General features: G+C 42.1%; 1 protein-coding gene across 1 annotated transcript; it reads left to right on the top strand.

The window, feature by feature from the left end:
* Positions 1-27,516, top strand: mst1rb (macrophage stimulating 1 receptor b). Its single transcript, XM_061833763.1, has 21 exons — positions 1-149; positions 2,444-3,742; positions 14,923-15,099; positions 15,215-15,337; positions 16,706-16,876; positions 16,978-17,138; positions 17,818-17,965; positions 18,044-18,180; positions 18,357-18,536; positions 18,650-18,749; positions 19,028-19,246; positions 19,335-19,481; positions 22,589-22,742; positions 22,913-23,002; positions 23,112-23,327; positions 23,393-23,473; positions 23,574-23,755; positions 23,851-23,960; positions 24,044-24,209; positions 26,487-26,623; positions 27,286-27,516. Exons 2-21 carry the CDS (start codon positions 2,537-2,539, stop codon positions 27,506-27,508), a joined length of 4,128 nt encoding a protein of 1,375 aa, XP_061689747.1. The 5' UTR covers positions 1-149; positions 2,444-2,536; the 3' UTR covers positions 27,509-27,516.
* Positions 27,517-27,803: the final 287 nt, after the last annotated feature.

The following is a 27,803-nucleotide window of genomic DNA, read 5'->3' as shown; positions in this document are numbered from 1 at the left end:
GAGATATCAAAACTATGATCCGCTTCCAGGACGACTAACCTCCCAACACATTAGATGAAGCCAGAGAGTAGATAGCTGTTAAGTGCGACAGAAAAACGGTTGGAGAAGAACCAACGAAAACCAGGTTGGGGTGGTGACAATCCTCACAGGTAAGACGTCGTTTTAAACATAAATATGATATATCCGTGTAAGTCACAATGTACTCTCAGTACTACGAATAATACTTGTGGACATATACGGTATGTCATTTTCAAACCACGTTTTTACACTCATATAATACAAATTAGCTATTGTAATGTGAAGGTTTTGTCCCTTCGCGTCACTTGGAATAAAAAAAAATCGTTACTGATAGGTATGTGAAAATACCAATAAAACAAAACCGCATAGGTGAAAACGATGCAATTTCTGTGCAATAATGAACGTTGACGCGTCCCTTTGAACCAAGATGATGGGATTGGGATTTAGGGCCCCGCGGTAAAAAAAAAAAAAAAAAAAAACTGTCACTTTGAGCCGCAGCATATCAATGCCGAAAAGTGAAATGGCCAATCACTCATTTTGGGTTTACTTTGAATACAAAGAAGATAAATAATTCAGTTGCAGTCCCCAAGTGTGCATCCCACACTGCATCCTCTGGTTTGCCTGTCCTTCCGCCTAATCAATACACAACCTGGGTCACACACAACAACACGTTTACCATAATGACTATCAGCTCTCCTCTTCAAATCCCAGAGGATACCTTGTCATTGATTGATGGAGAATATGATCCTCTTTTTTTTTCTTCCCAATCAGCAGTCAATTTATGCATAGATGTAAGGAAGTGTTCCACTGTCCAGGTGCCAATTTCCAAACCATATCTGAACACCAATGCAATGTTGACACCAATAATGATGATTTCATATTCTAGACCTTCTCTAACGGAATACTGTGCACCCATCAAACATTCAAGCTGTGCTCTAAAAAAAAAAGTGTGTGACTGTGGTGTGAATGAATCGTGCTCACAATTGCAAATCGTCATGACAAGCATTGTATACAGTAATAGTAATGAATAATTATTATTATTTAAAAAACAACACCTGTACATGGAAATTCAGTTTTAGTCATTTGTTTCATCAATGACAGACAGTTAACTTTCGCTTCACTTCGACCTGTTAAAATATAATGAAACATAGTGCCATTCCATAAATTATTAATGTGAAACTCTAATCAAGAGACTGAAGACTAACTCTGTACCTTTTCAAAGGTGAATGGGAAATACAGCGTCACAAAATTTTATTTTGGATTCACTTTGCCATGTTGCTGAAAGTAGATGAAATGCTCAGACATGAACAGACAGGCGATTCGATCGTGACTTTCCTCAGGCCATCAGTCCGTGGACATTGTTTCCCTCGCGAGGCACGTAACGGTTGTGACATGAATGTGAAATTGAGAGGCCAGTGTTTCTGAGTCCAGCCTTACTGTGATGCACTAAGTTAATGATTGACTCAGTAATGTCTGCTCAGGATGGAGAGGTTTCAAATGCTGCCTTCGCTTGAGAAATAACTGAAATATTTCACGTGAAACCAGAAATATGCACTATTGATAGCATCACTTTATTAGCATTGGGTTACTGTCACTCTTATTTCTCTTGTACAAAAGACACCACAGCTGGGTGGGAGACAAATGACTGCTGACAACAAAAGTACAATAAATGTCGGATTCACTGAACGGTGTGCGGTAATAGTTACACAATAAAAACTGAGAACCAACCTAGAATGGTTTGCTGAGGTAAGTACAGTAATCTTTCAATAAGACTATTTTAGTGTGACGTCCTGCAAATGGCATGTAAAATTGTCTTGTTTATGCTCCTCAACCCTGTACAGGATAAATGATACAGAAAATAGCTAAATACTGTAGAGGATTATGGGAAAATATGTTACATTAGTGCATGTACATATTTCATGCAGGTGGACCAATTAAAAAATAAAGTGTATTTAGCACTCACACTCAGGGCTGAAACAACTCAAAATCTCCATGAGTAAAGCAAATTTCAGTCATGTTATGATTTCATTGAAACTTGGGTTCACAACATTCAGATGTAGTTTCTTCCATCTCAATGTAAAAAAAAACATCCATCCATCCATCCATCCATCCATCCATCCATCCATCCATCCATCCATCCATCCATCCATCCATCCATCCATCCCTTTTCTGAGCCGCTTATCCTCACAAGGGTCGCGGGAGTGCTGGAGCCTATCCCAGCTGTCACCGGGCAGGAGGCGGGGTACACCCTGAACTGGTTGCCAGTCAACTCCAGTGAAAAAAACCCAAAACAAATAAATAAACACATATTCAATGAATATGATCAAATACAATGTGTTGAATGTCCACTGAAAACATGTTCTGATTTAAATTGATCTCGTTGTGATTTTTCATTTAATCAATCTGGACTTTTCCTTTTATCCAGATACACTGGGCTGGTCTTGAAGATGTTTTTGTCTGGACAACGTACGGGGAGGTAACCCCGAGTACCGGTGGCCCCTGTGCATACCAGGTGGGGATGGCTAGCTTGACACCCCAGTCGGGGACATGTGTCTGGCTTCAGACTCTGCTGGCCTTTGCCTTGGCCAAATGTCCTTCATTAGCCCCAAACCCAGTAAACTTCTCTGTGGTTTACGCCATGCCGTTTTTCCAAGCCCATGGCCCTATTCAGAACATTGTCAACAACTCAGTGTACCAGGAGGTGTACGTAGCCTCTCAAAATGTGATTGAAGCTGTCAACAGAAGCTTGGAAAAGACATGGGGGCTTCGCACTGGGCCTGTAGGAAGTCCGGAATGTCAGGTTTGCAATCTGTGTCAGATTGACAAAGATCCCAACTTTCTCGAGACCACAAACAACCAGGTGTTGTTGTTGGACACCTTATTTATGTATTTGTATTCATGTGGAAGTTCCCAACACGGCGTGTGCTATTTCCACCAACTCAACAGCAACGGGGATCCACCGTCTAACTCTAAGTGTTTGTTTCGAGCTGATTCAAACTCTGCTGCTTATTGTCCTGACTGCGTCGCCAGTCCTCTTGGAACCAAAGTCACCATGGTGGAGGAAGGTCAGACAGTCTATTTCTTTGTTGCCGCAACTGTTAATGAAAGTGTGACTCAGCAATATGGCCGGAAGTCTATATCTGTACGTCGGCCACTGGGAACAGAAGATGGCTTCTACAGTGATGTTCGTGGTCTGACAGTCCTTCCTGGGCTGAGAAGGACTTACCACATTGAATACGTGTACAGTTTTTTCACTCACGAGTTTGTGTACTTCCTCTCAGTTCAAAGAGAAAGCCCGGAGCATGAATCATCTTCCTTTCAAACTCGCCTTGGTCGTCTTCCGCGGAATGAATGGGAGATGAAACGATATCGTGAGGTGATCCTAGAATGTCGTTTTGAACCGAAACGACGGAGGAGGAACGTGGTCGGTGAACCCTACAAGGATGTGGTGTACAATGTAGTTCAGGCAGCACATTTTGGCAAAGCAGGCAGGGAGCTGGCCGAAGAGTTGGGGGCGGAGGAGGAGGATGACATCCTCTATGGGGTCTTTGCTGTCACGGATGATAATGGAGTTACGGAGCATGATTCAGCCCTGTGTGCCTTCCCCATGGACAATGTGAATGAAGCAATCGCTGACGGGGTGGATGACTGCTGTGAATCTGGACCGGAACAACTCTCCAGGGGACTTTGCCACTTCCAACCATGTGAAAGCTGCCCTCATGAGGTGAGTCAATTACTATTTAAATACCTTGCATTTTGTGCTGCATGTAATGCGGATGAGTTTTATTTTTTCTTTCATTTCATGAAGAGGCAGATGTTTTATTTAGGGGTTGTTGATAGAAATCTGCAGAAAAGCAGAGAATTGTGCTGAGTGGGATGGTAATTTTGGTACAGTCTGAAAAAAAAAAGTCATACCAAAAACATCAGAACCACACACAACATGCCTCAGATTCCCCAATGATGTGCAAAATCTTGACCAGTTCAGGGTGATAGGTTGAAATATGTGGCACCAGGAATTGAATTCATGAATATGTCCAAACTGCTTATCCACAAAAGGGTTTGGAGCCTATCCCAGCTTGCATTGGACAAAAGGGAGACTATACACTGAACCAGTCAATCACAGGGCACATATTGACACTATCACTAAGTGGGAATTGATTCCATACTGCCTGCACCAAAGTCAGGTGTGTGTACCACTACACCATCAGTGACCATAATTTGAATTTGTATTAACCTAATCGACTCCAATTAATTCATGTAAACCCCTCAATTCACTTGAAACAGTCCGGACTGTATTGAGATGTGCTGTGTGCTGTTTCTACCCCGAGATAGCAGTAAAGCCTAAGGCACAGAGTTCAATGCCTGGATAATATATACAGTTTTGGAAAAGAACCAATGACGTTGGTTAAAACTAGACAGCGCACTCTGCAACCATTATGAACGCCCCCATGGTCAACAGGTTCTGACTTCCGGTCAGGGCAAAACACATGGAAAATGATGTGATTAATCTAAATACTTGGGATATTTTGGATCCCAAGAGACGTGAATATAATATAAACATTTGCAGCAAACCCAGGAAGGTTTAGAAGATACATTGACAAATGTAATAGGAGGTACAGACATTCATAATATTGTAATAATATATTTTCCACATTCATAATTATAATAATTAATTATGAAGGTTAAACTGAAAAGCACACAAATTACAAGGAATTTTTCGGGCACTTAATGTAAAAGAGGATGGACAATCGAGGAAATGAATACCCTCCTATATTGCAAGTTCTCCCATTTAGAAATCGTGTAGGGGTTCTGAAATTTTCATCATTGTGCATTTCCATTGTGAGAGAGATAATCCAAAAAGAAAAATCCAGAAATCAACATGTAAGATTTTTGAATGATTTATTTGTGTGATACAGCTGCAAATAAGTATTTGAACGCCTGACAAAACGAATGTTAATATTTGGTACAGTAGCCTTTGTTTGCAATTACAGAGGTCAAACGTTTCCTGTAGTTGTTCATCAGGTTAGCATACACCACAGGAAGGACTTTGGCCCACTCCTCCAAACAGATCTTCTCTAGATCAGACAGTTTTCTGAGCTGTTGCTTAGAAACATGGAGTTTCAGCTCCCTCCACAGATTTTCTATTGGGTTTAGGTCTGGAGACTGGCTAGGCCACGCCAGAACCTTGATATGCTTCTTCCGGAGCCACTCCTTGGTTTTCCTGGCTGTGTGCTTCGGGTCATTTTCATTTTGAAAGACCCAGCCACGACCCATCTTCAATGCTCTGACTGAGGGAAAGGTTGTTCTCCAAAATCTCACAATACATGGCCACGGTCATCCTCTCCTTAATACAGTTCAGTCCTCTTGTCCCTTGGGCAGAAAAAGACCCCCAAAGCCTGATCCTACCACCCCGATGTTACACCTTAGGGATGGTGTTCTTGAGATGGAACTCATCATTCGCCTTCCTCCAAACACGGTTGGTGGAATTATGACCAAAAAGTAAAGTTCCATTTTCAGCTGATCACAAAACTTTCTCCCATGATTCCTCTGTATCATCCAAATGGTCATTGGCAAACTTAAGACCGGCCTTGACATGTGCTGATTAAAACAGGGGAACCTTCCGTGCCATGCATGATTTCAAACCATTACGTCTTAGTGTATTACCAACAGTCACCTTGGAAACGGCTTTTCCGGTCATTGATCAAGACCTGTTGTGACGTCCTGGGCTCAGTACTCACCTTTCTAAGGACCATTGAGACCCCACAAGGTGATATCATGGATGGGGCTCCACTCCGATTGAGATTGACCGTCATGTTTAGCTTCTTTCATTTTATAATGATTGCTCCAACAATGGACCTTTTTTTCACCAAGCTGCTTGGCAATTTCTCCATAGCCCTTTCCTGTTGTGTGGGGTTGTACAATTTTGTCTCTGGTGTCGTTAGAGAGCTCTTTAGTCTTGGCCATGTTACAAGTTTGAGTATTACTGATTGTATGGGGTGGACAGGTGTCTTTATGCAGCTAACGACCTCACACAGATTCAGGATAATACATGGAGTGGAGGTGGACTTTTAAAGGCGGAGTAACAGGTCTTTGTGGGTCAGAATTGTAGCTGATAGACAAGTGTTCAAATACTTATTTGCAACTGTATCACAAATAAATTGTTAAAAAAATTATACATTGTGATTTCTGGATTTTTCTTTTTAGATGCTCTCTCTCACAGTGGACATGCACCTACCATGAAAATTTCAGACCCCTTTTAAGCCGTGAACAGCACAGCTGTGAGCGGCTCGGCCGCTAGGTTGATCTGGAAGGCGGAGGAATACTTCCATACACATCTGTGAGTGGCACAGTCGTGAGCGGCTTTCCGATGCTCGATTGATCGGGAAGACGGAGGAATACTTCCATACACAGCCGTGAGCGGCCCGGCCGCTTGGCTGATCGGGAAGACGGAGGAATACTTCCATACACAGACGTGAGCGGCACAGGTCTGGGGCTCGGGGGAGCCGTGAGCTTGCTCCCCAAGCTCTACGAGCGAGCCCCGGGGGCTCAGGGGAGCTGTGAGCTCGCTCCCCGGCAAGCGAGCTCCAGGGCTCGAGGAGCGAGCTCCTCACGGCTGTTCCGCTCATAGCTGTGTATGGAAGTATTCCTTCGTCTTCCCGATCAACCGATACTGCTATTTCTTCATCAGATGAGGATAAATCCGAGAAATCAACGCTGGGCAAAAATGTAAACGAGCCTTTGGTGCAGCATGTAACATGTCAGATCTGCGCACATTGGTCATGTGACTCGGGAAAATGGCAGAGCCCATTAAAATTCGTAATTGTCAATAAAAATCTTCTCAAAACACTATTTAATGAGAGAGGATTTAACATCACATTGTCAAAATAGAGTACATATTACATGACCTATTGGATACATTGTTCATGCAAACCAGTGGATTTCCCCTTTAAATTCATTTGTACTTGTCAACATAGGGGTCTTTTTTGCCTTTCTTTATCTTGTCCCTCACATAGGACCTTTTTGCCATGGGTGACACTACCAGGGATGTGAAGCCCCAGACAACCTAGCTTTTAGGATGCTTGGGACCCCTCTACCACGATAAGGTGATGGCTTCCAGGAGGGGCAAAGACATTTCATGTGAAATGATAATCCTCACAAGTGCTGGAGCCTATCCCAGCTGTCAATGGGCAGGAGGCAGGGTACACCCTGAACTGGTTGCCAGCCAATCGCAGGGCACATCGAGACAAACAGCCACACTCACAATCACACCTACGGGCAATTTAGAGTGTCCAATTAATATTGCATGTTTTTGGGATATGGGAGGAAACCGGAGTGTCTGGAGAAAACCCACACAGTCACGGGGAGAACATGCAAACTCCACACGGGCGAGATGTGAGGTCAACGCTTTACCAGCTGAGCCACCATGCCGCTGGTCAGAAAACAGACCCTTTTTCTACCTATCATACTACACATGAACCATCCAAACAGTTATAAACCACCCTGCTCTGTCTCTATAGCTACAGTGTAATCTTTCTGTCTCAGTTACGGCACATGATCGTTAATCTTTCCCTAATAAGTCATATAATTATCCTATTATAACAACATATTTTTTGTATCCCATTTTGTTATGAGTCATACTTTGTACATTCTCATAAACATGCTGCTGTAGTTGCCTCATCCTATGCTCATTATCTAAAAGAAAATAAACCTTTCAGAACCCTTTTTGTCATGATTTTTAAAAAATATTTTATTTGCATTCACCATTCGAGACAATGACGTGATTTGCAATTTCCTGGGCCGTTTGGTTCTTCCTTTAAGATCTTAAGGGCACCCACCCCATCTATGAATCTGTCTTAAACATTGGCCCCTTTGTCATCACTAGACCAATGTATGGAAATACAGTGTACAGTCTAGAAGTGACATTACTCGCCACGCCATATTAGCTGTATAGCAACTGAATGTGAATTAGCTCTCTTAGACTTGTAATTATTTCCAAGCATTCATAAAATGCAGTATACTGTAGTGAAATCAGTTTGATATGAATTTGTCACCCTACCAGTGATTCCCAACTAGTGTACTGGGGCACATTCATGTGCCATAAGCACTCTCCAGGTGTTCCATGATAATTATCAGATTTTACTTAATTGGACCCTTGTGAGGATAAGAACCTTAGAAAATGGATGGATGTTCAAAAAAATATTTATTTACAAGAAATAATGCATCTTTGTTCCTCTATTTATGGAAGTGAACCATTGACAGACAGAACAAATAAACTGTGTTCTAGTAGATGTCAAGCAATGCATACAATAATCAATGTACTTTTTGTAAAGTTTTTGTTTATTGGTGTCCTGTAAGATTTCTCAATTGCAAAATATGTGGTTTGGCGCCATAAAAGTTTGAAATCACTGATAGTCTGACTGCACACGGATGTGCTAGCTTGTCATAAAGAGACGTTTACCAACAATTCCTAATACATGAATGATATTTACAAACATCATTATTATAAATATCAACAATTATGCTCACACACACATATATAAGATGAGTTTAAATGATATTAAAGTGTCATCCAAGATGGTGCCTACCAGTGTGGCTGCCGTTGACACATACAGCCTGGTAATATTTGTGTTTGTGTGTTTTTCGAGCGTCTCGGGACTCAAGTACACAAAGAGGACTACCTAACCATCAGAAAGTCTTCTCTGGACGTTTTTTTTCAACAACTCTTGCCAATTTGCTGAATATTTTTCTGGAGTTACTCGTCGGTGTACTCTTCAAGGCAACGCGCTGGCGACAAAGGGGGGCACGAGCCGGTTCACAAGTTAAGCTGCGGAAAAGAGCACATCGACTAGCGCTCCCGTCGATTCATCTTGCAAACCTACGCTCCCTAGCCAACAAAATTGACTGACTTCTGCTTCTGATCAGGACTTGCAAAGACTTTGGAGGTTCTGCAGCCCTTTGTTTTACAGAGACTTGGCTTTGTGGACGGACCACAGACGCCGCCATTACACTACCGGTCTTCCAACTTCACCATACGGACCGCGTCCAGGAGCTAACACAGAAATTTTTCATCAGTGAGAACTGGTGCACGGACGTTACACAGCTTAGCACACGCTGCAGCCCGGTTTTAGAGTTGTTGCTTTTGAACAGTAAGGCGTTTTATTCACCACATGTTTTCGCATCTTTTATTCTTGTCCTTCTACATTCTGCCTCAAGCTAGTGTGATCGCAGCACTGCTAACGCTCGCCATGCAGGTAAACACCCAGATTCACCGCTCATTATTGTAGGATATTTCAACACAGCTAAACTTAATCACGAACTCCCTAAATTTAAGCAGCACCTCACATGTCCGACAAGGGGAAATAACACCCTAGACCAGGGTGCCAAAAAAAAAAAGACGTCAGCCAATGTTCCCTCTAAATTGTGTGTGCGCAACTGTGCACCGCTGATGCAGTCTCTTCGCAGATATTCTGTGTTGCACGCAAAATAAAAAAAATAATCCAATGCAAATTCAAAGTATAACATACAGCTATTCATTTTCTGGCATTTTGCAATGTGATTCAATGAGTGAGGGATGACTGGTTGTTACATCCAATGGCACAATTCACATATGTACTGTAAAAAATGAAAAGAAGAAGCCACTGGTTTCTTTTAGGCAGCACACAGAACTTTCTCTAACAACGACCGCTGCTCCGCCACACTTTCTTTTTCCTAGTTTACCTTACATCCCCCCCACTCTTAAAGATATACACTCATAATTACAAATGTTACAGTCCTTATACAGACCATCAATGTGTTTTATAATGACAGCGTCCACCACTGCTGCTTTAGTTAGCAATACAGTCTGGGCAATATAGAGCAAAGACGAGCTAGACATGCTGCTTATATTTACTTTCGATATGAATGGACAAAATTAAATAAGAAAGGGTGTTGTCTTAAGATGCAATGACTGTCGAAGTATGTGAATAATTGAAGAAAAGGTGGTTAAACTGGATGAGATTTTCTCTTTTCTGAGTGGGAAAGGTCTGGTCTGAAGCCAAAGTTGAAAGTGCATGATGAGATGGTGTGTAAATTTAAAAATCCACCTTGGCACAGCCTGATCCAGGATGAAAGCACAGACAATAAAGTGCACAAAAAGCTAATTCTGTATTATAAATACAGGAGGCAACATAACATTAACCTTAAAATGGTTTGGGAGCATCATCCCCCTCACGTTGTTGGTACCTCGTGAGAGGCTGGGTGCTTGAAAAGTAGCACTTGGGGTAAGAAAAGTCTGCCTGAGACCATTGTTACACTTCCATAGAAACAACGCATATCGTGCAATTCCTCAGCACCCATTGACTACTCTGATCACTGCTTGTTGTACTTAATACCGACATACAGGCAAGCACTAAAATGTGTGAAGCCTTTACTTAAATCAGTTAAAAAGTGGACAAACGAGGCCAGATTAAAACGTCAAAGCTGCTTTGACTGTACAGACTGGAGTGTCTTTGAAAAGTCAGCATGCAGCCTAGATGAATACACATACATTGTATTCCAACAAAATCCTTTTGCGCATTCAATAACCACAAGCCGTGGTTTTCAGCCAGACTTAGGCAACTTTGCCAAGCTCAAGAGAATGTATATCACAGTGGGAACAGGGCCCTCTACAATCGCACTAGAAATCAGATGACTAAAGAAATTAACATCGCAAAGAGAGACTATGCAGTTAAACTGGAAAAACATCTTGGTGCTAATGACTCCAAATCAGTTTGGCACGGTCTACAGTCTCTCACTAACTTCAAGCGACGTTCATTCCATTTAGAAAACAAGAGCGGGCTGGATCTAAATAGCTTTTACTGCAGATTCGAAATAAACACCTCCACACTACGCACCCACTGAGCCGCACTTCCACTCTAACCTTCCTCTCCACTGTTTAGCATCCATGAAGGGGACGTTAGACAGATCTTTAAACAGCAAAAGCTCAACAAAGCACCGGGCCCAGACCTTGCGTCCCCATCCTACCTCAAAGTCTGCGAAGATCAAGTTGCTCCTGACTTTGCAAAGATCTTCAACAGTTCTCTAGGACTGTGTGAAGTACCAGCATGCTTCAAAGGCTCCAGCATTATGCTGGTCCCCAAAAAAGCAGCAGTCTCAGGTCTTAATGACTTCAGGCCTGTTGCCTTGACATCTGTGGTCATGAAGTCCTTTGAACACCTTGTGCTGCACCACCTCAAGAACGTCACAGGTCCGCAGCTGGACCCACTGCAGTTTACGTATCGAGCTAACAAGTCTGCGGATGATGCAGTCACCATGGGTCTGCAGTTCATCCTTGAACATCTTGACAGCGAGTGTACCTACAGTGAAGAAATAAGTATTTGAACACCCTGCTAAATTGCAAGTTCTCCAACTTAGAAATCATGCAGGGGTCTGAAATTTCATTGTAGGTGCTTGTCCACTGTGAGAGAGATAATCTAAAAAGAAGAATTCAGAAATTACAATGTATGATTTTTTAATGATTTATTTGTGTGGTACAGCTGCAAATAAATATTTGAACACCTGTCTATCAGCTAGAATTCTGACCCTCAAAGACCTCTTAGCCCGACTTTAATAACCCATTCGTGGGCAGCGTCCCATTTTTGGGACATCACGATTTTCACGCATTATTTCCTTCAGTATATCAAAATATTTAAGTATTTTAATCTCAACCCATAATTTGGTATCAGGAGAGGATAACTCATCGGTCAAAGTTACCATGGAGTTATTTCCTTTTTCTTCCTGACCCAACATGGCTGCTTCAAGTACACATGGAGCGTTTTCCAAGAGAAGAAAGGGAGAAAGGTCAGTATGCAACCAAGTTTGTCTTCAAAATGCTAATCTATCAGTATTATTAATGTATAAGTGTCATTCTAGAATAAGAATTAATTAATAAACACATCTCTAGTATGTACCACTTCACAGAACTGATAACATACCCGTCCCAGTTATGGGACGTTGCCTGGGAGAGGGCACATCTTTTTTGCCCTTTGTTTTATGAGTTACATGAAAAAGAAGTGTTGTTTCCTTGATCGTGGCCTGTTGGGAGAATTTCATGTCAATAAGGCATAGATTTGCCACCCTATCCATGAATGGGTTAAAAGTCCACCTCTACTTCATGTATTATCCTGAATCAGATGCACCTGTGTGAAGTCGTGAGCTGCATAAAAACACCTGTCCACCCAATACAATAAGTAAGACTCAAACTTGTAACATGGCCAAGACCAAAGAGCTGTCCTAAGACACCAGAGACAAAATTGTAGAACTCCACACGGCTGGAAAGGGCTACGGAGAAATTGCCAAGCAACTTGGTGAAAAAAGGTCCACTGTTGGAGCAATCATGGAAGAAGCTAAACATGACGGTCAATCTCAATCAGAGTGGAGCCCCATCCAAGATATCACCTCGTGGGGTCTCAGTGATCCTTAGCTACACAACAGGACTTGGTCAATGATCTGAAAAGGGCTGGGACCACCGTTTCCAAGGTTGGTAATACACTAAAACGTCATAGTTTGAAGTCATGCATGGCACGGAAGGTTCCCCTGCTTAAACCAGTACATGTCAAGGCCCCTCTTAAGCTTTCCAATGACCATTTGGATGATACAGAGGAGTCATGGGAGAATGTTTTGTGGTCAGATGAGACCAAAATTGAACTATTTGGTCAAAATTCCACTAACCGCGTTTGGAGGAAGATGAATGATGAGTTCCATCCCAAGAACACCATCCCGACTGTGAAGTGAAGCATGGGGGTGGTCGCAGGACGACTGCACTGTATTAAGGAGAGGATGACCGTGGCCATGCATTGTGAGATTTTGGGGAACAACCTCTTTCCCTCAGTCACAGCATTGAAGATGGGTCGTGGCTGGGTCTTTCAACATGACAATGACCCGAAGCACACAGCCAGGAAAACCAAGGAGTGGCTACGTAAGAAGCATATCAAAGTTATGGCGTGGCCTAGCCAGTCTCCAGACCTCAACCCAGTAGAATATCTTTGGAGGGAGTCGAAACTCTGTGTTTCTCAACGACAGCCCAGAAACCTGTCTGATCTAGAGAAGATCTGTGTGGAGGAGTGGGCCAAAATCCCTCCTGCAGTATGTGCAAACCTGCTGAACAACTACAGGAAACGTTTGACCTCTGTAATTGTAAACAAAGGCTACTGTACCAAATATTAGCATTGTTACTTATACTTATCTGCTGCTGTATCACCCAAATAAATTGTTCAAAAATCATACATTGTGATTTCTGGATTTTTCTTTTTAGATTATCTCTCTTGCAGTGGACATGCATGTAGGATGAAAATTTCAGACCCCTCTATGATTTCTAAGTGGGAGAACTTGCAATATAGCAGTGTGTTCAAATACCTATTTTCTATTATTATTACCTTCACTGTATGCGAGGATTCTGTTTGTGGGCTTCAGCTCTGCGTTCAACACCATCATCCATGAACTCCTCTCCTCCAAACTTCTCCAGCTGGGCGTCTCGCCTACCATCTCCAGGTGGATCTACAACTTCCTAACAGGCAGGACAAAACAGGTGAGGCTGGGGGACACCACCTCATCCACATGCACCATCAGCACCGGAGCAGCCCAAGGTCGTGTCCTGTCACCTCCGCTCTTCTCGCTCTACACTAACGACTGCACCTCGTGGCATCCGTCTGTCAAACTCCTGAAGTTATCAGGTGACACCACGATCATTGGCCTCATCAAAGACGGTGACGCGTCTGCGTATTGACCAGAGGTGGCGAGACTGGAGCTTTGGTGTGGTAAACACAACCTGGCGTTGAACACTTTAAAGACTATGGAGTTGATTGTGGACTTCAGGAAGAAACCTTCACCACAGTTGCCCCTGACACTGTCCAACTGTCTTGTGGCAACTGTCAAGACCTTCAAGTTCTTGGGAATTACAGTCTCAAAGGACCTGAGGTGGGAGACAAACATCAACTCCATCCTCAAAAAGTCCAGCAAAGGATGTACTTCTTGCGGCTAATGAGGAAGCACAGTCTGTCACGCGAGCTGATCAATCGGTTCTACACAGTGGTCATCAAATCAACACTGTGTATCTCCATCACAGTCTTGTTTGGTGCCGCCACAAAAAAGGACAAACTCCGACTGACGACAGACAATCAAAACAGCTGAATGGATTATCGGCACCACTCTACCCACTATTGAGGACTTGCACGCAACGGGAACTAGATCCAGAGCAGGCAGGATCCTTTTGGATCCTCCACATCGAGGCCACCAGCTCTTCCAGCACCTTCCATCGGGAAAATGCTACAAATCAATGAAAGTCAAAAGCAGTTGGTAATGGGAACAGTTTTTTCCCTCTGGCAATGAAGTCAATAAATTCTTGATCAGCGAACCTAGTATCATTCTGCCTTGTGCCATGTTAAGACATGCACTCACATCCGGCTGGTCCAATCAGTGTCAGTAATATATATATATATATATATATATATATATATATATATATATATATATATTTATATTTATTTCTTAATATTTTGTAGAATGCATGATTCGTCACTTTCAACTGCTCCCTCTTGACATTGTTCACACACTTATCTATATTGATTTTACATCTTGCACGTCTTATAAGGAATAGTTCCTATGAACAGAAATGTGTCTTGTTTTTTGTTCTTGTTGCTATGCCTTGTCCTTTGTTCGGTATGTCGTACCAGGGCAGCACCAACTGCCGGAGAAAAATTTCAAAACACTTAAAGCTGATTCTGATTCTGATTTTGGGATCATGGTTTGTGGTTAATGTAGAATTTAGGGGGGCGTCAGCTAGTTACATTGTTTTTAGCTATTTTTTAGCAGGGCTTGGTTCTTCTACTCCATGATCATATCATATCATGTCTCTTCTGCATCGTCTGCTGCTCATGGCCTTTTGACTAGAGCATGGAGAACAACGCCACATGCAGAGACCATCCAACCATGGTTTCCCAGCCCTACTACAGAGTGGACCTGTTCAACCGACAAATGACAAACGTCCTTCTCACCTCTCTGTTGGTGACCACAATTGACAACAAGACCGTTGCACATATTGGTACTTCCACGGGTCGACTGCTGCAGGTATGAGACCCCTCTTTTTTTTTTTTTTTTAATATCCCACTGTGGTTGATTGTATTTGCATTCATATATGCTGTGCTCAGCTTTTTGATCCCATCTTTTGTGTTTGTGTTCATAGCTTGTGCTGACAAGATTGAGACCGATTATTTTTGCGAATTATTCTTTGGTAGACAACCAAAGGATCTCACCTATTGCTGCAGTCTACTCCTCAGAGTATCTCCTCTTTGTGGTTGGAGACAAGGTAAAAAATAAAAATCACAAGCTTGTGGAAGAGGGAATAACAATATTTCCCTCTTCTTATCATACTCATGATGATTCAGTGGACATTACTCAATACAAATAAGCATGTGGAGTCCGTGACTGAATGTGTTTCAATAACAATGTGATGTTTTTGAGGCGGGACAGTAACCTACTGGTTAGAGCATCAGCCTCATAGAACTGAGGACCGGGGATCAAATCCTAACCCTAACTGTGTGGCGTTTGCATGTTCTCCCCATGCCTGTGTGGGTTTTCTCTGAGCATGTCGGTTTCCTCCCATATCCCAAAAACACGCATCATTAATTGGACACTCTAAATTACCCTTAAGTTTGATCGTGAGTGCGACTGTTGTCTGTCCCTAAGTCCCCGGTGATTGGCTGGCAACCAGTTCAGGGTGTTCCCTGCCTCCTGTCTGTTGACAGCCGGGATAGGCTCCAGTACTCCCCGTGACCCTTGTGAGGATAAGTGGCAAAATAAAATGGATGGATGGATGGAGGTACAATATACAAGATATGCACTTTCGTTTTGTCATTCTATTAAATCCGGTTTACTCCCACATCCCTAAAACATGCAAGATTAATTGGACACTAAATTTCCCCTAGGTGTGATTGTGAGTGTGACTGTTGTATGTCTCTTTGTGCCCTGTGATTGGCTGGCCATCAGTTCAGGGTGTACCCCGTTTCTTGCTTGTTGACAGCTGGGATAGGCTACAGCACCCCTGCGAACCTTGTGAGGATAAGCGTCTAAGAAAATGGATGGATGGATACATATATTTTGCAAACTTAAGACAAGCCTTTAGGTTGTTTTTGGATAATAGTGATTGTCGCCTTGGAATGAATACCATTTTGCCCAGTTTCTTCCTTATTGTTGAGTCACGAACACTGACCTTAACTGAGGAAAGGGATGCCTACAGTTCTTTGGATTGTGTTCCTGGGTTCCTTCCTTTGTCCCTCTTTGCAAGTAGGCCAACCCTGGGAAAGTTCACCACTGTTCCGTGTTTTCTCCATTTGAGGGTAATGACTTTTACTGTGCTTTGCTGGTATACAGCAGCTTTAGAAATGCCTTTGTAACCCTTTCCAGACTTTTAGTTCATATACTTTAGTTCTCAACTGTTCTTGAATTTATTTGGATTGTGGCATTTTGTTATTATAATCTAGAGCTAGTTACTATAATCTTAAACAGTGACGTTGCGAAACTACAAAAAAGAATAGGAATTGGAGACGGGGAAAATGCTGACGATAAGACCAGTCTGGCGAACAAGTGTTGAGTAAAAATTTTGTCTCACTAAACAATTTTTCTTTCTTCTCTGAATTAATGATTAAAATATTTACTTGCATTAAATCTCTTCCAGATGATTCAGGTCCCCCAGAGAGGACCGGGATGCCAACACTTCCTGACTTGTGCAATGTGCCTGACAGCCCCAAAGTTCATGGGCTGTGGATGGTGCTCAGGGGTGTGTTCATGGGAAAGCGAGTGCTCAAGTCACTGGAGGAATGAGTCCTGTCCACCACGCATCACCGGGGTTAGCCTTGTTTGAAACTCCTGGACAAAATATTAGTCAATTCAAGACCAATAGAAGCTACATATCAAAGTAGTGCTATAAATTCTGCTTTATTGATCCAGTTCTTTCCACGGACTGCTCCCCATGATGGTCAAACAGAGTTAACAGTGTGTGGATGGGAGTTCCAGTCACCCCTGAGACCTGCTATTAGCTCCAGAACCCACCAGGTTAGACTGGGACAGACACCATGCACTGTGCTTCCTGTCAAGAGTAACAACACACAGTGAGTGAACTATGTGAGATTCAATTTGCTGACCTGTACATCTGTTTTATAGGAAGTACTTCATTACCACTTAGTTCCTCAGAATTAACATAGCAGTGTCGACTTTCATTATAGTCTACAGTACTGTGTTAAAGTCATTCTGATGTAGAAAAAGAGTAAACTGTAAGACACAAAGCCATTAATACAAACTTTGTTTCTGATTAGTTTGTTGACTATTTTGTGGACTACAATTGTTATTCAGCCAAATATTTACGTTAATTACGACGTTATTATTCTTTTAGACTTGTGTTGTTCAGTGTAATATACTACTACATGGCCTTCTTACTTTCACATAAATGCGATTTTTGTCATCACTGTAGGAACATTAACCTTTATAAACCGATTTACAAAATTCATTTACAATTTTTTTCAAGAGAGGCCTTCCTCATTAATTTCAAAGTGCAGTGTTCGCTACGACATTTACATTTGAATACTATTTGTTGATGTAATTTGATAATGGAGAAAATAAACGAAGGGGATTTTATTTCAATAGCAAAACTACATTGGAGACTACAAATTCATATTTTTTCCTTCTTTATAATAGAAGATAATGTGTACCCCTTGAAAGATTTTAATCCTCTTACAGACCTCCGGGACATGCTGACCCAAATATTTTTCTGTACCTTTTTTTTTTTTTTAGTCTGGTGTGTAAGATCCGCTCTGGGGCCACTGACCTGTCAAAACCAGTCGACATTACAGTAGAAGTGCATGAGAATGAGGGAGGCATGAAGGTGGAGGGACGCTACGCTATTGACGGGAAGGCAGAAATGCCTGGCTTTAGATTTCTGGTAACTTGGGCTATTACAGTTGAACCATCAAAACATGTTTTAATATTTCACTTCTGAATGACTAAAACCTGTCTTCAGATACCCAACATCACAGAAATCCAGCCAAACTATGGGCCTCGCATCGGGGGCACATTGATCACAGTGACAGGAGCACACTTGGATGCTGGAAGGACCAGGAGAGTCACACTCAATGATGTGCCCTGTCCTATAAAAAGGTCTAAAAAAGTTTTTAACATTCCAGTTTATCACATCCAGAGCCTTATAAATGTAACAGAACATTTTTACTTTTTTGACCTTCTGAGCCAAGATGCATTTGTATGGAGACTATTTCAACAAAATGCAATCCTTTTTTCATTATTGAATGTGATTTTATATATGTACATCTTTGCAGAGTCACAAAGCCTAAAGGCAATATGTCCTCCATCATCTGTCTGTCCCAGCCTATCTCAGAGGTGAGGGATGTACCTCTCAGTGTTTTCATCGACAAGTCTCCTGTGGTCACAACAAAGGTTTTTTACTACAAAGAAAACCCCAAGATTACAGCTGTCCTCCCCGACTGTAGTTTTGACAGGTAGTCCTGCAAAACAGCAAAAGCCTTTGTCAAAACTTAAGTGGAAGCTTGTGTACAGTTCAATAGAACATTTCTTCAATGTTATTAAAAAATTATGTCTGTCTGATATCTAGAGGGTCAAATATTTTGATCGAAGGAGAGAACCTGGATTCTGTTTATCGTACCATCATCCACTTTAAACCCAATGAGAGCCACCTGAAGACTGTGACAAGGGTATCGTATTCATGAATTAAAATACTGAGAATTATACCTTTGTTGTCATTCGATATTTATGCACTAAGACTCTATGTTACAGTATTCAAATACAACATGAAGTGAATAGATCTAGCAATTTTTAAATATTCAAACTTTAATACATTTTCTGCACTGATGTTTTTATTTTCCACATCAAATTTTATTTTGGATCATGTTGCGCAGTGGCTTCAACATCTAGTGTTTTTCTGCATAGGTGTACCTTTTCCAAATAGGATTGATGAATTATTTGTTTCCAGGAATGCATCGGCAAGGCCTTATCCTCAAGAATGGAATGTGTCACGCCTGTATTTCCAAGGGATGAGACAGAGGAAGGAGAGCTCTCCTTTGACATGGATGGAGCAGTTGGACTTTGGAAAAAAGAGTTTTCCTACCACCCTTATGGGGAGCCAATACCCTTTGAAACGGAGGGACATGAGCTGCATTTGTACCCTGGATTTGATGAAGTGTCACTACACGTAAGGATGAATGCTATTAGTTAATAGATAAAGTCAAAAGTCTGGTTTTTCATTCAAATATGTTTTGATTTTTTTTCACTGTTCATAGCATCAGAAATTAAACCTGGTTAGCTCCTGTATGACCATCATTATGACAGTGGCAGGTGTTGATTGTGATGCTAAAGTCCTGGATAATGAGATCACCTGTAGGATACCCAAAAACATAACCATCCCCAGTGAGGGACTGCCTGTGAAGGTTAGTCTGGCGGGAGCCTTCTTTAATGCCGTACTCTTTACTGCGTACAGAATACTGGTACACCACAAGGACCCTTGTTATGAATTAAACACGATCATTCAATTATAATTCCAGTGTAAAAGACTGAACTTTACTAAACATAATTAAGGCAGTGATTCCAAAACATAAAGCAGTTGGCAATATTATCAGAGAGAATAAAAACAACATTGGATTATTCAGCACACATATTTAAATCTTAAGGAAGTCACTGAACAATTACAAAAAACAGCCTCCAGCTGCAATAACATGATTATCCTTTTTGTGGAATGAACAATAACAAAACGTGTAAATTAGTGAGCTGGAGAGAACCACAGCAGCTGCACCACTGTTTGTCATTCACAGAGCTTTCATTTACTTTGGATGGTCAAACTAACGTCAGATTTACTACAAAAACAAGGATATTGGTTCATGAAACCCAACTGTCAACAGGGTGCAGATCACTTCCATTAGTATTTTCCAATAATGGATGACTTTTGCAAATGCTGGTCAGGACAGCGATTTGGCAAGACTCCTAATGCAGTAATTTGTTTGCGTTTCTGAGCAGGCCCATACAGGCTAGAGTTTCACTGTATAAAATCTTTATTTGTCCACATACTGAGTGAGCCCCTGTATGCTCACTCTTCAGTGTTTGCGAATTTGGATATTTGCAAATTATTTTTGGGAAACTTATTCATTTTTCACAGAAAAAACCCTTCTTTCTTGTGCATGTGCCCACAACCAAGTGCAATGACATTATTGCTTGGTGTCATCTAGTAGTACCTTAGTGCCAAGAAACTGCTGAATTCTTTTAAATAACTAAGCTGTGTGTGGCTAACCATCGATGACAAAAGTACTTCTTACCATAAATGCGACTTCCGGTGCTGCATGGATTCACTGATGGCTTTGTAGTCCGTTTCATACGTCAATAGCTTAAACTTCATGCAACCGTTCAGACTTTCATCTGTTATTCGTGAACGTGGGTCAGTCTTAATGTTTTTTTTTTAAATGTGAGAAAGACATCTCACATGCAGTAGAATCAAACATTGTCAGTACAGCAATACACACACGCTGCAGTGTGTGGTATGTGATGGGAAGTGCATTCAAAGTTTTCACAATCAACTGTTCTCCAGATTTTTTTTTTTTCATTTCTTCCTACTTATGTTGACTCGACCGAGGCATGTACTGTAGCTTGGACTCTGGACTGTAGCTCATGACATGCTTCCTTCCTGCTGTCCCCCACAGGATATTTTGATGCAAACGCAGTATGGCGCATGTTGAAGTGGCACTTTATATTTGAGCATTTCATCAATTTTGTTATTACACATTTGACACAAAGGAACTTTCTTTCTCCACAAAGGTGAATTCCTGTGTCCATTCTTGCTGAGAACTGAGGTACTCCTCATCTTTTTTTTCTTTTAGCCATCTTTGAGAAAAGCGTTTCCGCAATTAATCTCTATCCGATCTGACTTTGACACTTCTGTGCCTGCCCACATCGATTGTGAGTGCGACTGTCTGTCTGTCTCCATGTGTCCTGCGATTGGCTGGCAACTAGTTCAGGGTCTACCCTGCCTCCTGACCGATAATAGCTGAGATATGCTCCAGCACTCCCATGTCTTCAAAACATTTAACCTTGACCTCAACATCTTCATTTCTGCCACCTCCAGTTCTGCTTCCTGTTGTCTCTTCAGTGCTACCGTCTCTAACCCGTACATCCTGACTGGACTCCCCACTGTCTTATAAACTTTGGTCTTCATCCTAGCGGAGACTCTTCTGTCACATAATGCATCTGACACCTTCCGCCAGCTGTTCCGACCTGCTTGGACACATTTCCTCACTTTCTTACCACACTCACTGTTACTCTGGACTGCTGACCCCACGTATTTAAAGACCTCCACCATTGCTATCTCAGCTCCTGTAGGCTCACTCTTCCCCCTCCACCCTCCTCATTCACACACATATTCCATCTTACTCTGGGTAATCTTCATTCCGCTCCTTTCCAGTGCATGCCTCCATCTTTCTAATTGTTCCTCCACCTGCTCACTCCTTTCACTGCAGATCACAATGTCATTGCTTACATCATGGTCCAAGGGGATTCCTGTCTAACTTCATCCGTCACCCTATCAATTACCACGTCTGTCATAGACCAATGGCAGTGGGGCGGACCCAAATGCAGGACTCCAATGCAAGGGCATGATCTTAAGTACATAAACGCTAGACAACAGACGAGATCCAAAAACGTACACAAGGTCCGATGACTACAAGGCAAACTTAGATACATTGACAAGACATGCTCAAACCAAAAAGACACAGGGTCGCTGTGACAACGGATTGCTCTACACTAAACCTTCAACTTACACACAGTAGCAGAGTATCCCAGGATGCAGTAAAGCATATGCAACGAACTGGCAAATGCCGATGACACGTTTACCACTTAAGCACTTGGTCCATTAGTGTCCAAAATGCAACACAGCTGTGACAGCTGTCAGAGGTGGCACCGCCCAGGGCAGTGGCCTGGCCACACCCTTCACAGGAAGCGCCACCCATGGCAGTGGCCAAGCCGTGCCCATGAAAACTGCAAACGGAAGGGGTTCAGGAGTTGATCCCTGATGCAGTCCCACCTCCATCTTAAATTCTTCCGTCACACCATCCCACTGCTCTGCACATCATCTTTGTTTTTAAAAATGAGTACCAGAACACTTTGGTTCCATTCCTCTGGTAATTTCTCACGTGCAAGAATTCTGTTGAACAACCCGATCAAAATTCCATAGCCACCTCTCTTAGAAAACGCTGGTATTTATTTGGCAAAGTTTTAAGCCAGATCCCCTTCCTGACCCTGCCAACCCTCTGCATTTTTCCATCCTTGGGACCAGCCTACAATTTGCACTGGCTTGAGCCCCCCATAGGGCTCCATTGCGTACATACATACAGTACATGTACTGTACATACACACACATATGCAGTACATTTAAGGAAGAGCGTCCATCTCTCTCTAGTCAGGAATATTTAAAAACATCTCTACTTCATTAAACTGTTGTAATGAAAACATCCTTTCTTCAAAATGTTTGACGGAATATATAATGGCTTTACAGATCTCCATTAATGGACAGGTCCATAATGTGGGCACAGTAATAAGGGTGAGCAACCACACCATGGTGGGGATAGTGCTGGGGATCCTAGGAGCTTTGGTGGCTGGTGCAGTGCTGGCCTTTGCTGTCATGAAGCACTTGAGGAAGAAAAAGAAAGGTAGGCTGTGCGGACCTTGATCCGGCCCGTTTGTACAACAGCTACCGGCTAACAGTGTTGTTGACTTACGCAAGGCTCTCAACCAGAACATCCTTGGTGTTTCATTGTCTATGTTCGTCTCCGCAGCTCTTGAGTAGTTGATAATTAAAACAATGTGATTTGTTTTTCAGCTTCCATGGTGGAGAGCCGTTTGGCCCACGGTGCTAGCCATTCAGGGGCAAATAATGTCGAGTTGTCACCGGTTGGGGACTACAGGAGAGGTGACATTCTGACTAAGAACTCCCTCTACTGTACTCTAACAGTGTGCTGCCAATCTAGCTGTGTGACAGATGACTTTTCCTACTAATCTCTTTTCCATGCTTTTCTTAGTAGTATCCCTGAATCCTCCAACTCCAATTGTTCGGCCCCTGGCCTTCCCCAGCCTGGCCTATGCTGCTGGCAGTATAGACGTTACTCTCACTCCTCTAATGGCTGCAGAGAAAATTTCCATTTCCAGTTTTAGGCCAGAGTTATTGGAGGAGGTTAAGGATGTTCTTATTCCTGCTGAAATGCTCCTCGTGCAACACCATCGGATCATTGGGAAGGGTAAGAAAAAACAATATTTGTATATTTGGAGGAAATCAATGCACCTATTTCTGTTTCTTCTGCAGGACATTTTGGAACAGTCTATCATGGCTACTTCACAGACCACAGCAACAGAGAAATACACTGTGCTGTCAAGTCTTTGAACAGTGGGTCATTTTTGTGTTACTTTTGTGATCCGTACAAAGTCTGATTTCAAGATTCTTACTGAGTCCTTGTGGAACTTTTAAAAACATACCTTGTCATTAGGAATAACAGATGTTGAGGAGGTGGAGCAGTTTCTGAAGGAAGGTATCATAATGAAGGGTTTCCATCATACCAATGTTCTGTCTCTGCTGGGCATCCTCCTGCCACAAGAAGGTCTTCCCTTGGTGGTTCTGCCATATATGAAACATGGCGATCTGCGCCATTTCATTCGCTGCGAGAAGAGGGTGTGACTTGCAACTTTATCTAATTAATGTACAAAATCAAATCCACTTAATACTTCCATCGGTTTTCATACATTCTGTCTTGTCTTTTTATTTAGAACCCAACCGTGAAGGACCTTATTGGCTTTGGACTGCAGGTTGCCAAGGGGATGGAGTATTTAGCTCAGAAGAAGTTTGTTCACAGAGATCTCGCAGCTCGCAACTGCATGTGAGTCAAAGAGATGTGAAGTCAAATCAGCGGTTCATCCACAGATCTCCGGTACTACACTGTATTTTGTCTTTCTGTCATAGGCTGGATGAGTCTTATGTAGTCAAGGTGGCAGACTTTGGCATGGCCAGAGATGTTTTTGACAAAGAATACTACAGTATTCAAGACCACAGAAAAGCTAAACTGCCTGTCAAATGGATGGCTATTGAGAGTCTACGGACACAGAAATTCACTTCCAAGTCTGATGTGGTAAGCATAAGAAAATAAAACAATCAGGGTTAGGTCATGACATGATGAAAAAAACGTTTGCATTGTTTTTAAAGTCATGAAACAATATGATGGGCTACATTTGTGAAAAGAAAAAAGAAAAACCCCGCAGGGTTTGTTATTTAAACAAAGTACATTATCGTTTGCAATACCTCAATGAATTACTGCATCATCCCTCAATACAAAACAAGTCTTCACCTCAATTACATGGCTCATTTTTCACAGAAAAAATGAAAGTTAGCATTACTATTTAGCTGTACAGTTGATTTTTGTGCACTGCAACATAATTTTTAAGCGATTTACACCAGTGCTTTTTGTGAACATACTGTAATCTAGAAACAGAAAACACAAACTGCTTTTATATCGTCTCCATGAATTACCCATTTTCTTTAACTCTTTTTTTTTCTTCCCATTTGTCACGTCCCCAAATTGCACACAGTCTTAGATCTTTATTTTGAGGTTTATTTACTAAATGATGTGTTAAACCAAGCTAAAAGCAAAGAAATCTCACAACTCATCGGGATTTAATTAAAAATAAATAATAATATTTGATCAATTCTGCCAGGGTATGTAAAGTTATGAGCGCAATTAAACGTTTATGCAGTTACATGTACCCTTGTGATATTGGAAGTGGTGGTAGCATTTTGGAGTGAATGTGTACAGCTTTTTCACAACCACTAGACTGAGGCATACATTTGTAAAATCTGAAGGTTTTTAACCATTTCCCCCTATACCTATGTATAATGCGCACCATTGCCTTTTGACAGTTTTTGTGGGGTGGGGGATGAGAATTATACATGAGAAATTTCGATAATTATTTTAAATTAATTCTGAAGCTACATTAAAGAGTGGGACTCAAAGACAAAGGTAGAGGTGGCGAAGGCTCAACAAGAGGCATATGACGACATGTACACTAGGTTGGATACGAAAGAGGGTGAAAAGGATCTCTACAGGTTGGCCAGACAGAGGGATAGAGATGGGAAGGATGTGCAGCACATAAAGGTGATTAAGGATAGTGATGGAAATATGTTGACTGGTGCCAGTAGTGTGCTAAGTAGATAGAAAGAGTACTTTTGAGAAGTTAATGAATGAAGAGAATGGGAGAGAAGGTAGAGTTGAAGAGGCAAGTGTGAATCATCAGGAAGTGCATGCGCAAGTCTGGTGTGGCGGAGAACTATGTTAGAGTAGTACAGGACATGTACGAGGGCAGCGGAACAGCGGAAGAATAGTCAGAAGAATTTAAGGTGAAGGTGGGACTGCATCAGGGATCCGCGATGAGCCCTTTCCTGTTTGTGGTAGTAATGGATAGGCTGACAGATGAGGTTAGACTGGAATCTCCTTGGACTATGATGTTCACAGATGATATTGGGATCTGCAGTGAAAGCAGGGAGCAGGCGGAAGAACAGTTAGAAAGATGGAGGGATGCACTGTAAAGGAGAGGAATGAATATTAGCCGGAGTAAAACAGAATATATGTGCATAAATGTGAGGGGCGGAGGAGGAGGAATGAAGCTCCAGGGAGAAGAGAAAGCAAGGGTGGATGACTTCAAATACTTGGGGTCAACAATACAGAGCAATGGAAAGTGAAACGGGTCCAAGTGGGGTAGAACAGTTGGCGGAAGGTGTCTGGTGTTCTATGCAACAGAAGAGTCTCCGCTAGGATGAAGGGCAAAATTTATAAAACAGTGGTGAGGCCAGTCATGATGTACGGATTAGAGACGGTGGCACTGAAGAAACAACAGGAAGCAGAACTTGAGGTAGCAGAAATGAAGATGCTGAGGTTCTCGCTTGGAGTGAACAGGTTGGATCGGATTAGAAACGAGCTCATTAGAGGGGTAGCTAAAGTTGTATTTTTTGGAGGCAAAGTTAGAGAGAGCAGACTTAAATGGTTTGGACATGTTCAGAGACGAGAGACTGAGTATATTGGTAGAAGGGTGCTGAGGATGGAGCTGCCAGGCAAATGAGCGAGAGGAAGACCAAAGAAAAAGTTGATGGATGTTGTGAGGGAGGACATGAGGAAGATGACATGCTGTGGGGATTCCTCACGTGACAAGCTGAAAGGAAAAGAAGAAGACAAAAAACAGAAAAAAGAGCTGAGAATTATCTACTAAATACTCTCCTCCGGTTCAATGTCCCCCACAATGTCGAGCAGCTCTGTTTGACCGCCAATATGGCGCCGTGAAAATGGTGACGTCATGTGCACGAGCTCTATATACATCATTGTACAGCTTTTTTGTCACACTTGCTGTCTTTGGAGCAGTGGTCCTTTGGTGTTCTGATGTGGGAGATGCTCACCAGAGGAGCGAGCCCTTACCCAGAAGTGGACCCTTATGACATAACACACTACTTATTGAAGGGCAGGCGACTTCCTCAGCCTCAATTCTGCCCTGACCCTTTGTAAGTATTCCAAACGCTAAAAACATTTTATTCCTTTAACTTGAGATTTGCAGTCGTCATGCTAATTTCATCAAGTAATAATACTTTTCATTTGTACCGACAAGTTTGAGGAGAAAATGTGCATGCATGGCAAGATGTGCATACAGTGACGCAGTGGTGTGAAATCTGTAAATTGTTTACAATTTAGTATTCCAACATGTTAAGCAATAATGTGTTTTGTAGTTAATATGTACATCAGAAACAACACACACAAGCATGCATGTGTAAAGAGACACTGGAGAAAAGTTATCATGAAACACATTTTCTTTAGAAAATATTATAATGACAAGTCTCCTTGCACATGATGGATTACAATAGATAAGCCATTCATACTTCATCTTGTTTCACATGCGGGTTCAGTTAAGGGCAATATTATGGCAATATTTCCCCAACTTGATTGAGCCAAGACACACAAAAATCTCACAACACACCACCAAACAAAAATGTCACGAAAATATACGAATGCTGAAATTATGATGATCTTTTCTTAATTTACTCATCAACTGATTCCGGCTCCACCAGTGTATTAAATAAAGGTTATGGATGAGGGAATGGATGCAAGAGTGCCGGTACTGCCATTCTATTCTCACTCAAGAAAGTTTTTGTTGTTGTTGTTATTACAGGTATAGTATTATGCTTGAGTGCTGGGACCCTGATCCAGAATTGAGGCCTAACTTTGCTACACTGGTGTCAACTGTCACCACGATCATTTCAAGTCTTGAGGGAGAACACTACATCAGTCTGAATGTCACATATGTAAACCTGGACCAGCCCAGACCCTACCCAGCACTCACTGAGTCTGCTGATGAATACAACTCCACAGACGTCGATACTGACTCGGGCTGAGTTCCTGATCTATCCATCCATCTGTGTCTGTTCTGCTTATCCTCACTAGGGTCGCAGGCATGCTGAAGCCTATCCTTGAGCTCTTCAGGTGGGAAGCAGGGTACACCCTGAACTGGTTGCCAGCCAATCCACGGCCTTCAAGTTGAGCTGGCATCAATCTACTGCAAACACAAGGGTAGAAAAACACAAGTCAAGTGTGTTTCAGACCAAAGCTACTAAAACACCGATGGTCCATCCATTGTGCATGTGTGTGTGTGTGTGTGTGTGTTTGTTTCTGGGGTACAGTAAAAGGTTT

This window comes from Syngnathoides biaculeatus, chromosome 10, assembly GCF_019802595.1.
Source record: "Syngnathoides biaculeatus isolate LvHL_M chromosome 10, ASM1980259v1, whole genome shotgun sequence".
NCBI lineage: Eukaryota > Metazoa > Chordata > Actinopteri > Syngnathiformes > Syngnathidae > Syngnathoides > Syngnathoides biaculeatus.
The sequence above is the reverse complement of the archived record's forward strand: the minus strand, read 5'-3'. Positions and strand labels throughout refer to the sequence as shown.

What these genes read in the sequence shown, in the direction of transcription:
- mst1rb (XM_061833763.1), top strand. Translation starts at nt 2,537, where the DNA reads ATGGCTAGCTTGACACCCCAGTCGGGGACATGTGTCTGGCTTCAGACT. An exon ending in CCCGACTGTAGTTTTGACAG is followed by an intron (nt 18,537 to 18,649) that starts GTAGTCCTGCAA and finishes TCTGATATCTAG; the next exon opens with AGGGTCAAATATTTTGATCG. An exon ending in CTCGCAGCTCGCAACTGCAT is followed by an intron (nt 23,961 to 24,043) that starts GTGAGTCAAAGA and finishes TTTCTGTCATAG; the next exon opens with GCTGGATGAGTCTTATGTAG.